At 45.5% G+C, this 12603-nt stretch overlaps 1 protein-coding gene across 2 annotated transcripts in view; it reads right to left on the bottom strand.

Annotated features, from left to right (window-relative positions):
- Positions 1-11494, bottom strand: part of LOC120797554 (ankyrin repeat and BTB/POZ domain-containing protein BTBD11-A) — a 166657-nt gene extending 155163 nt beyond the window's left edge. The window contains exon 1 of one of the 2 annotated variants that reach the window (XM_040141316.1): positions 10630-11494. In XM_040141316.1, coding sequence (XP_039997250.1) covers positions 10630-11494 — 865 coding nt within the window. Of the gene's footprint in view, positions 1-4904; positions 5025-10629 lie in introns of those variants that run through there. The other variant, XM_040141325.1, reaches the window with a different exon arrangement.
- Positions 11495-12603: the final 1109 nt, after the last annotated feature.

Below are 12603 nucleotides of genomic sequence, written 5' to 3' on the forward strand. Positions count from 1 at the left end.
TACATCTGTATCTCTATATCTATATCTATAGATATATCTCTCTATCTCTATCTATTTCTCCCTCTACACACAGAGAGATAGAGATACGGATATATATAAAAATAGAAGCTCAACTTGGTGCATAACCTAATGGACAAGTATTACAAAAGCATTACACAATGCAGGGCAGGCAGACAAATGATGTGTAAACCTATGGATAAAACGGTGTGAAGGAGATTCACCGCCGCTGACCACCAGCTGATAGACATCATCTGTGGGGTGTTTTCATGAATCATCCAACTGGAACAACTGCTAACATTCAGCCCAATTTATCGCAGCTCTTCCATGCCTAAATTACAGCCAAATAAAATTAAACAGAAAAAGGTTAATCCCTTTGATTGGATTGCTCTTCTGTCAGAAGACAAAGTGAATTATAAAATGAAACCATCTGAACGGAAAAAAAAGTGGAGTATTTTTCTGGACTGGATCCTATCTAAATGTGGACAAGCATGAAAAGCAATGGGGGGAAAAAAAAAAAACCCTTCTTGTTGATTCTCGCAAAGCCTTTAATTACTCCTGCTAGAACACGAGGGACAGAGCAGTGGAAGCCAAGTCATGATGTTATAGTTCGTAGTAATCTGTGCTTATGGAGGCTTGCTGGGAGACATCAGCTAACAAGCAGTGTTTACACCGAACAAAAATCTGACCCACCGACAGGAAGACATCTCCACAAAAAAGTACAAAGAGAGGCTGAGGTCCACTGAAGACACGCTGAGCCACCATAAGCAAAAACGCAAAAGTGACTTTATACGCAGGGTACAGGAGAGAGACATAAGAGACTTCCCGTTTGTGTACGAGGCTCTCGTGAAATTTACAGGAAACCGGGCCCACTGGAAAGACGGAGAAGAAGTGTCAGCTTGCAGGATGAAGGGAGAGAGAAGGGTACGGCAGGGCTTTGCTTAGAGAGGGAAGATAAGGAGAGAGTGGAAGAGTTTTTTCCCCCGGTGCAGTTTGAAGAAAGACCTGATAAAATATCTGGAATATATGTTGAAAAACTCTGCCAAATAAACATTAAGCTGCAAAGGAGAGATGTTAAGATCAAACTGAAATTAACATTTCATTTTCGCTAAGAAATCGGTTTTTACTATACTGTATATCCTCGATATTTGTTTTCACACTTGTAATTATTTGGTCAAAATTGGTATCACCAAAGAGAAAAAAATCTAACTTTTATTCATGGATTTTTTGCAGTGACATTCGTTACGTGAGGGACGATGACGGTACTGAAATCTGACTGGTCAAATACCTGAGATACAGCTGCACTGCGAGCTTCCAGTTTCTGAGTGGCGTACAAACTTAACAGCACGACGGGGCTTCCTAAATGTTGGATGTTATGTGCTATTAACTGACCGGCTGACTGGCAACTGCCAAAAGTTTGTGCTCGGCTCAGAAGTGGAGTTTGCGTTACGCGAGGAAATGGGAGCGAGGAAACTAGGCTAACTAGCCTGCTAGCTTCAGCTAGGTAGACATGCTTGCGCTTTCTTTGGGGAATACACGCTTAACGGCACTGCTGTCAAGGGGGAAAAAAAAAAAAAAAAAAGTTTGATAACATCGTTCATTGGCCAAATAGGGCGTCCATTCGCACCATGGAAGTTAAAGGGTCCACAGTCGCCACAGTATCATTATACCGACTTCCTTGGCTTGGAGGGAAGTGTGAGGAGGGGGGGACAAGCGGAGAGATGGTCTGGAGGAAATAAGTCAGCAGGGAGACAAGTATCCGTCACTTTCACTCATTGCGAAGTACAGCCGGCTGAGAGGAAGGTGTCACTAACTGCATGTGATCGTGCACAGAGCGCTCAGAACAAGTATACGAATATACACAAAAGAAAGAAAGTAGGAAAGAAGGAAAGACAGAAAGAAAGAAAAATATAGATTCATAGATACAGTTTGTTTCTTGTTTACATGTATTTCTACAGTATTCAAGCACATACATGTAAAGTAATATATATATATATATATATATATATATATATATATATATATATACACGCAGGAGTCATTAGTAAGTGTGTAAAATAATAGCAGGGGGAGGATGAAAAACACAGGGGGAAGGATCTGATTGATGCCTACTGCTTTTGAATAACAACTCACGTGGTGCTGAAACAATGTAAGTCTACTGCCCAGCTGCATAATTCAGTAGGAGAAGGGGCTGGGTAGGAATGAGTAACCAAACCAAACATGAATATATTATGGAAGTGATATGATTGCATCCTACACTGCATTTTTTTTTTTTCCCTCACAATTGAATTAATGGAACATTGAACCCAAGAGAGAAATGACCAAGTAGGTTTTTATTTTTCTTCTGAACGAACCCTTTTAATGGAGTGCCCACATAAAGCTACTGGTGATGCAAAATGTTTTGGGCAACATGTTGATTCCACCTAGAAAAAAATTCCCCTCTTCAAACAGCATGAGAGAAATCACCAAAGAGAAAACGCAGACGGTCTGAAGGTGCAACGTCTGTGTACCGGCCAAAAGTTCAAAAAGCAACCGTGAAAACTCCCAGAGAGCAAAAAAAAAAAAAAAAAAAAAACCTCCCCGACACAGTAAATGACTATCAGAGGATGTGAACCTTTTTTTTTTTTTTTTTTTTTTTAGACCAACATCCTCATTCCCTTTCCAAGAATGACATCACTGTTACAGAAAACCCAGCATTTCACAACCGATAAGCAGCTTGAGTCATAATACTGTTTCCTTATAAGTCTTGCTATTACTTGCGGATGATTAAAGATTCCAGTGACAACTCGAGTCAAAACAGGGTTTTAAAAATAATTTTAAAAAATTTAAAAAAAAAAAAACACCAGACTGAAGTTGTTTTCCAAAGCGCACACAAAAAAATAAAAAAATAAAAAATTGTCTGTGCTTAAGGTGCGATCAAAAGCACCGTGAGAGAAGACAGGACAACCACAGGCTCAGTGCAATAAGAGCATAGGGTGCGATAACAGAAACCGAGAGACACCTCACCAGGAAGAAATACATACTGTAGAGCCGACAAGATTATAATTTGGTTTTCTCTGCCAATGCAAACTGCCCGGTTTAAACCTCACACCATCCCCGACTAGGTGAATCACAGCAGCTCGATAAAAAGTGTGACTTTTGATTTTTAAAAAAAGGTCAGCACATCTAAATTATAACCCAAGTAACTTTATGATGGGATATTAATACACAGTATATCATGATGTAGTTTTTTTTTTTTTTTTTTTTTATGAATTTAAGTGAGCAGCAATTCATAGATGAAGCAACAAAATGTCAGTGTTGTTTTTGGGTGATCCAGTTCATTTAATTCTTTTTTTTAAATTTTTTTAAAAAATGGATAGATAGAGATAAGATAGCGTGTCACGGTTTAAATAGTACAGCAAAACCTCGGAGAGTAAATACATTTCTATCATTTCACAGTGTGGTCATATCACGCGGCCCCGCTGCGAAGTAGAAAATGTAAAAAAAAAAAAAAAAGATGGTGAGTAGAAACTATGCCTTTTTGTAATGTGGGCGAACTGACCCGTTAAAGCAGAGACACAAACAAATTCTGAAGTCATAATAAAGTTGAACCATGGATCTTTCTGTGTCGAAATTATCGAAGTGAAGCAGAAGTGAAAAACGCAAAAAAAAAAAAAAAAAAAAAAAAAAAAGAAGAAAAAGGCCCTGTGCGAGCTGGAACAAAAAGTGGAAACAAACTTTGTGCACGGTGAGTAAGTGAGAAAATGTGACAGATAACTGACAGATGACTGACTGAGAACAGCAATAAAACTGTATGTTTCAACAGCCAGCGTCACAAGTTGCGTCAACCTCAAAAAAGGAGCCCGGGGAGTCTCCAGACTCTCCGAACGCGTCATCTTATCTCACTACGCTGCCTGATATGACGATAACTGTGAAATGATGTTGCGTATTTGCTAAACTCAGTGAAATGGGGTCATGTTGACAACGCGGCATTGCTGAGGACGCGACTGTAGGGTGAGCTCATCAGTCACAGACCAACTCCGGTGGCGATCGGCCACCTGCTGTACCGACATCACACCCCCGGTACGGGGGTCAAAGAGGTCACCAGACGGAGCTCATCACACACAAACCGCGCCGGCACAAATTTCAACACGGCCGCGAGCAAGGGTGGGAATTATGCAGAGCAAGGAAAGGGTAAAGAAACAGCAGGAGAGGTGAGGATAGTGCACATGTCCTGGTACGTTCTGACAAGGCAAGAAGAAGACAAAAAAAAACAAAACAAAAAACACAGCCAGCATGAATCCACTGCACTGTTGTCTTGTTATAGCCACAGCCACAGCATCGATAACACAGCCAAAAGAAGATGGATGCAGGTGTGTGTGTGTGCCTTAGCCCCTGCCTGTGCAAAGACTTTGTGCAACAAAGATGTGTGCCAAAAAGTGGTATATCTCCTCCTACACTGAAGTGATATATGATCTGTAATCAATGTTATTTTCCATTGCAGGCTTTTACATTTTCCTTGAGTCCTTAAAAAAAATAAGCTGGGCCGCGTGTCACTGAGGGCTAATATGTTTTTATGGAGTCAGGAAACGCAGTCGCAGGAAGAGGAGTTCAATTGTCTTATGATTGATCACCAGAAATTTTTTTTTTTTTTTTGGGTACAAATGGTCAGAATAGTCCGTGTGCATCTGCTCTGGGCTTGTAGGAATGGAATTAAAAAAAAAAAAAAGTAACCTGTTGATTTATCTTTTGAAAAGACACCATTAGCCCTTTTGTCTTAAACGCACCGCGGACACGACAGGCACAACGCCGGGGCCAATGCGCGCCTGCGCCATGTACGAACGAACACGGCGTCCCCGCAGCACAGGCGCACAGGCAGACGCGGGACGCCTGTGCGCATGTGCGGCAGCGGCGCCGGACGTACTCACCCTTGGAGCAGCCGGTGCCCGCTGAGCCCTTGAATGCTAACGTTAGCTAACGTCGGCCTGGCTGGCGCTGGCGGCTGGCCCGGACCTGGGCTGGTCGCCTCGGCATCTTGCCTACTCACTGAGTGGGCTTTTGGCTTACAAAAAAAAAAAAAAAAAAGAAGAAGAAGAAGGAAAAAAAAAAATAAAAAAGCGTTTTCTAACACGTGCATTTGCCGCGCCAGCTGGCTAGCTGACTGACAACAGGTGCGCGGCATCCGGGTGTTTACTTCCGTTACGCCATTTTTGTCACCTGCGTGGACAGATGCGCTGCTCGCGGCGAACGGGATCCCACCGCACCAACGAGATGGAGGTGGAAAACGCAGAAATGTGCCTGTTGCATACCGTTCAAATATGTCCAAAAACGCACAGACATTTTTATTTTCACGTTTATGATGCTGGTGTTGCCATTTTTCACTTTATGGATTCAGGAAGATGAATAGCACATTACTAGGCTACTTATCTTAATACCGTACACGGTCTATGATTTATACCCCCCAAAAAAAATTTCATTAATACTAAAGCCACATTGATAAATAGGTCAGGGCCAATGTTAGCTTATGGCAGATATAGCCCATGTGTGTTTCTTATTTTTATGTTTTAATGTTTTTTTTTTACTTTGTTTTAGGTATTTTATTTGTATTTTTTGCAAGTGTACTGTGTTGTACATTATACTTAAGTGGTACAATCTTTTTGTTTGTTTGTTTTTTTTTTTTTTTTTTCAAACTTGTTAATTATGTCGCATGTTCTTGTGCCACTTTCATTTTTTTTGGTGAGATAAAGACAATTTTCAAAATAAAGTTGTGTCCTATACAATATTCTATGTGTTGGCTGATTAATAGGAATTGCAGTACAGAAATGTCAAAGATGCAGTATTTTAAGAGTAAAATGTCCCATTCAGAACATATCTTGGTCACAATCCTTTATTAAACAAACGTAAAGGAACTTTATCAAAAAATGTTTATGTTGAAAAATGAACAGCATGTTATCAGATCTTTTTAAACTCTCAGCAATCAATATCGGTATGATCAGAACATTCCATATCAGTCGGGCTATAAATGTTACTGACACCCATGATGGATGCAATGCGTTTATATTATCAAATGCTCCGTTATGTCAGCCAGCACGACAAACGCTGAGGGGAATCTACGAGAAGTGTCTCCGGCAGGTTTTTATCGGCTAGGCAGGCATCTGCGCCGAGGGTGCAGGAAAATTACCGGGCATGGAGGGCGAGCGACGTGACACCGGGCTTTGTCTCACTGCTCAACAAGACACCGTGTCAGAGAGGGTCCACGGGTTTGAATGTCTGGAAGATGTTTTATCACGGCCACACAGACCAATCTGATCAAACATGCCGACGTGGACCTGCGCTAAGGGTATTAAAAATGAATGAGAGGAATTATCATCTTTGTTCTCTCCAGCTCCCTGGTGTTTCCCATTGCTAATTCCTAATCTTAATGACTACCAGATAAGCACAAGTGTTAATTAAAGAGAGCTGCATGGTAATTATATTTCTAAAGGGACCTGTGCCAATGCCTCCTCACCACCGCCTCCGCCGGTTGACACTCCAGCCCGGTTTTCCCTCCCGCACTCGACTCCCCCACGACATTAGGCATTCAACGCTCTCACACTCCTCTCACTATCTCATCCTGACCCAAACGCTTTCACCTACTTTCTGGAAATGAAAGGGGATCCGCGCTCCAATGACACTGAAGTAATAAAACCACGGCATTTTGGGCCGGTCCCCGTCGCCCAGGACGGAGTTATAGGTGTTTCTGGAATCCCTGCCAGTGAAATCACCGAGAAGCATATGAAATGAAAGTCAATAATTTCACAAGCCCAGGAACGTGGAGGGAAGCGAGAAAAGGATGCAGTTCATAAAATTCATCTTGGTCCCAAAACAGTTTCACATAACTTCACAATCACTGATCACTGCAGAGGCGGGATGAAGGGGTTGTGGGTGCCGCCTTCGGTCTTATGAAATTACCATGACATAAAAATTCATCACAACCAGCTTGGCTGCCCGGGCGCTCGTATCTTTACCAGAACGGCTGCAATCTGTCAACTCATCTGCGAGTCCACCCCAAGGAGCGGGAAGGACAGGCGGAAAATAATAACAGAATGGGCAAAGTAAGGCTTTGCCAGAATCACGTGGGTACGGGTTGAGCTTATTAAAAAACCACTGTGGAAAACAAATACGCAAACACCGAGCCCGTCCCCCCCCCCGGCAGAGCACACAATAAAATATGGTGTGAAAGACAGAGAGTGAGGAAGGAGGGAGAACAGACACCCGCTGCTGATTTAATAGACTGACTATAGGAGGCCACGCAATTCCATTATGTGGTGTCATCTGTCCTGCGGAGGTTGGATCAGTTCCTTGGGGGCAGGTCACGGCAAATGACAGACATGATCACAATCATTGGGGATTCCAAATTTAAACGCCGCCCCGGCAGGTTTGGAGGCTGGCGGCCAGCCTGTTTGCCCCCGACGTCACTTATCATTAGATGCTTTACCGCGACTGAGAGGTGGGAGTCCGAGCATGCTGAGCCCTCGTTGAGGTTAACGCGTCAGGAGGGTATCCACCCTGCAACACTTTCACGTGCAGCACCTGTACAATAGCTCGCCAGAAGTCAGGCAAACTGATTCCTACGACACATAGGTGTTGTCGCTTTTTGTAATGGTTGAGTGCAACGCGCACCAGCTGGGTTATCTGGCACCCCTTCGACGGTCGCCCACAGCACACACTGGATGCTGGTTACTGATGGGAGAAACAGCCGAGGTGCAATGGCCAGGCGGACGACCCGGGACACAAATACGATAAAACCGTTTCTTTTCCGGGGAAGCATCCCGCGTCATTGCTGGCGAGATTGTGCACCCAGCCACCACCCACAGCATACTTACGTGTTTCGAATCTACTTTTCTGGGCTGTGCACAATCGACCGCAGTCACTGCAGTTGGATTGGGCTCTGTGGCTCTGCCAAAGCCAGGGCCCCGCCCGCCCTAACCAGACCTTAACCACAGAGGCGGCAGATCAAACTTCAGTGGGTGGAATCTTTGATGAAAACGTATCTGTCCAAATTCGTTGTTTTCCTTTTTCTTCTTCTAACATCTCCGCCTATTTCTCCACCTGTTGACAGTTAACTACATTATGGGTGTGACTAGTTTCAGAAATGTTGTGTTGTTCGGGCTATGAGTAAGCACGTTAAGCTAATCAAATGAAAGACATGATTAATCTGCATTCCTCTCACGCACACAGTGTTTTGTTTTTTTTCCCGAGAATGATAAACGTTAGAAAAATCCATCCGATAATCGGAATGTACAGGTTGGACAGAAGCACGTTCTGCTGGACAACACAAGCAGTGACGGACAGCTTCCATTTTGGTCACCACGTGCTGCGCTGCTCTCCTTCCCCGGGTGAAATTTTAGACATGGGGCCATGCTTGTCACCGGAAGGACTACCCTGCTCTCTCCCTCCTTTGACTAGATGCAGTCTCAGGCCTGAAACCGTTCTTCGCGAGGGCTCAAAACCACGCAGACAAACGGAGACATCACAGGCATTGTGAGTGAATGTTGGATTGATACGCGCTCGAGGTTAATTATATAGCCCCCGGTCTGACCACTAAATTTGAAATATGATATTTTAATGAGTCCTTGTTCTTCCATCAGTGCGGGCAGAGCTGTCTAAAAACCAAACTGAAACAGGCAGCAAAAAAAAACAAAAAAAACAAAAAAAAGCATTTTTTAAATCCTCACATTTTTGCCTCCCTAACTGTCACAGGATGATATCATGTTGTGTTGGGTGAGTGCAAATTGTAGCCTCCTCTGCACCATCAGGATATGATGCATCCCCCTCCACTCCTCCTCCTCCTCCGTGGAGGAGGAGGAGGAGTGGAGGGGGATGCATGCTTGGCTCTGCATCCTGTCTACAGAGAAGAGTACCTGTTTCTCAGCTAAGATTTCGAGACAAAGCAGTCGTTTGTAGCGTTTTCACCCGAGGAAAAATCAGTGTTCGGAGAGAAGAGGCATAAGAGGACGGATGAGGGGAAGAAACGGTGAGAAAGGGAGCTCCACGGCCGGTTTGTCATTCATATTGGAGCTGCAACAATTAGTGCATTAATCGATCAGGTATCGATTGGGATCAGGTATTTCAGGTATCTTTCAAACAAAAGTTGCCAAACATTCAAAGGCATCAGTCTGGGTTTCTGGTAAAAACTGTCATGAGCAAATTTTTCTTCTTTTTAAAAAAAAAAATGTGTTCTTTACATTTTGGTGTATTAGGGGTTGTTGTTGCATGGGTTGTACATGCCAGAGGCTAAAGGGGTTTGGATTATAGAAAAAAAAACCCTGTTATGTCAGAAAAACCTGCGTCTGCAACATTGAATTTCAATGTCATTTCACTGAGGAACCTGTGAGAGCTATTTCAGATCAATTTTTCTTCAGACTGCTTCTGGAACAATCTCTTCTGCTGCTTTTACGGAGGAGTGGCTCGGGGTTTCACATGTGCAAGATTCCTCTCTCATACTCAGACCCAGGCAACCGATGCCTCTCAGATTTTTCCCCCCATCTCTTAAGTTATCTCACACCGCAACAATCAGCAAAAGAGCTGCAATATGATTTTTTGTTTTTTTTGGTCCGTATTGCACGGCCCGGTACGGCTCTCAGTTAGAGAATAGCATCTCAAGTCCCTTCTGCTTTGCAGATTCAGCCAACTCATTCAGGGCTTTGGATAAGAGGGCCGGCCCACACTGACAGCTTACACCTTCTGGAGCGAGACGGTAATAGCATCACCAACAAGGCCAGCGTGCAACATAAACACAGTCCCAGGTTTCTGCGAAATCACGACACACGTATCGCCTGTACGCACACCACGCGCACCAGGGTTTCACTCAGTCCAAAAAAAACAAAAAAAAAACAGTCATTAACGTCAGCGTTGGTCCTGTCTCTGATGAAAGTCTGGGAACACAATGGCTTCAAAGAAAAAGAAGTCGGAGCTTGTTTGATCTTCCTCAACCATAAATATCTACTCTGTCTGTTGATGCTACCCGGGATAGGCAGTTCCTGTTTCAGAGGTGGGCCTTGAGGTCTAAAACGCCCGAGGGGTAGTAAATATTCAAGAAACTGTCAAGCCCTTTTGTCTGGGAGTGCGATTACATGAGCTAGATAAGCAGTGGTTACTCCCGAGCATAATAATATAGTTTGTAGTCATGTTATTTTCCCAGCTGGGCCGCACTAAGCAGATAATCACTTTGTGCACTGTGAAAACTATCTCTCCAATCAAACGTGCAGCCTCGAGAAGGGTGGCGCCCTCAAAGCAAATGACTAAAAACTTGGAGATTTGTGTCCTTGGTGCGTTTTTTTTTTTGTCGCCGGGAACACAACTCAGCTTTTCTCTAATCAACCGTGCCTTGTTTAAAGACACAGCCACTGGGTTTCTGGTTGTTTTTCTTGCAACACGTGGACACCCACTGGAGATAAGTGCCTAAGGCAGTTTCTCAAGGGGGAGACTGGCGATGACTTGGCTTGTATGGCGGATTGTACAGTGAATGACAAGTGCTGACTGAGCACACAAAACACATGTCAGGTAGGGACCACCGAGGTGGCAAGAGGGTGCCCAATCATATTTGGGGAAAATCATATTTCAACACATAATCACTAATCAAGAATCGTCTCTCTTTTGAACTTTTCTTACCACTCGAATTTTTGCCACATATGAGGTGCTGGTAGGGCTGCAGCAGACCCCAGATCTCCGAGTCGCTGTTGATGGCTTGCTCCAGTGACTCCAGCGTAAACTTTGGGATCCCGTTGTCCCTCTCCACCAGCGCGCTGCGCAGGACGCGGCCGAACACCTCCCGGAACAGGCTCTCCATGCAGGCGGTGAGGTATATGGCAGCGTGTTCGTGGATCCTGAGGGCCACCCGACTATCCACCATCCACCTGAAGAACTTCCCCACGGAGAAGACCAGCCCGCAGCGCGCCGACTTGCCTCGGCTGAACTTGTCCCCGGTGCTCATGTTGTAAAGGGACAGGGCGCTCAGAGCTGCCGTGATGCAGTTGACGGAGATGGTCCACGAGAGCACCACCTTGACGGCGCTCTGGATCTCATGTCGGGTGCACTTGGCGTAGCGCAGGCTGAGCCGCTGCGCCTCCCGGGCCACCCTCACCAGCGCGCGGCTGACGAGAGCCGACAGCCGCGCCAGGACCTCCGGCGGCGGGTCGCCCACCATCAGCTCCTCGTCTTTCCTCAGTGCGCCCTCCACCTCGCCGAGGCTCCATGGCACGTCCTCCAGCTCGGGCAGTTTGGCGCACTGACCCGAGCACTCCAGTATCTCCGTGTCCTCCGCCAGGACGGTGTTGACTGTGTCCAAACTGTTGTGTCTGCTGTGCATGGATTCCGTCAGATGCCAGCAGTTGCCCCCATGCGAGAAGGATTGATGCGTGTCGGAGCAGCACAGCGACACGCTGGACGACCTGACCGAGTCCGCGGCTCCACCATAACCAGAATCAAGCGTTAAATCCTCCAGCGTCCTCACGACTGTCTTACCCTTGCCTGCCATAACTGCACCGCATACTGTTGGGTATGCTTGGTCTCTCAATTAAATGCCACAAACTCGTTTCGGTGCCTTTCGTCCGCCGCTGTCCCGAGGACTTCAGTGTAATTCCAGCTTAAAGAGAAAAAAAAAAACGACAGGAACGAGCCTCTACTTTCCCTCCTTCTCTAAGTCGCTGGATGTCTCCGGTCTCCTCTTGTTCCACAACTTCATACGCGTAACCTGAGAGCGCACAACCCCTCCGCGCCCGCCGCAACAAGCGCAGCACTGGCAGGACTCTGATGGAGAGGTGGAGCCTGGAGCCCCGCGGGCTGAGACAAGCCAATGCGCATCTCCGGCCAGCTTTGATTGACACAGACAACCTCCGCCGCTACCTTGGAGCAGAGGCTAAGCGGTGCCGGTGGAGCACGACTGCGGAGCCAGAGATAGGCACGTAGGCTGCCGGCCCGGCCGAACCGTCGTGCGTCGCGGCGAAGCTGCGGTGAACCGGTCGTGGCGGCGTCAGGACGAGCGGTGGGTCCCCGCTGAGACGACACATGGTGGTGATGTGAACTGGTGAAAAACAGAGAAGGGAGACTGCGCAAAACAACTTTTTTTTTTTTTTTTTTAATGAGCATTATTTTGTTGCGCACTCTCCTTTTTATTTGTGGCTCTATCACTGGTTCTAATCGTAGCAGCTCTGTTGGGGTCACTTCGGGGGGAAAACGTAGCTTATGTTGTGATTTAAAAGTAGGAACTACTCAAATGGTATTTTCTTACACAGTTGTCAGGTGCTATTTTTTGAGAACACCCCCCTCCCCATTTTGTATAACTGCCTATAATAATGATACCATTCTGTTTGGCTTCCACTTTAAGCTCATAGTTTTTAGGATATTGTGGATAACTAGCGATAAAAAAAATAAAAAAAAACTCTGAATGAACCCACGCTGTGTTGTGATTACTCCGAATGGTTACAAGATGAAATACGCAGTCCCGGGTCCTAACAGCGCCAGGGTGTTATTTTTTCTGGCCTACAGGAGTCCACCACCACTGGTCATTTTTAGTGGGAAGGGAAAGTGGGTCTGCTGCAGCCGAAGTAGCTTTACTGAGGAACACCCTCGGCTTTAATGCCAGGT

This window comes from Xiphias gladius, chromosome 2 (genome assembly GCF_016859285.1).
Source record: "Xiphias gladius isolate SHS-SW01 ecotype Sanya breed wild chromosome 2, ASM1685928v1, whole genome shotgun sequence".
Taxonomy (NCBI): Eukaryota; Metazoa; Chordata; class Actinopteri; order Istiophoriformes; family Xiphiidae; genus Xiphias; species Xiphias gladius.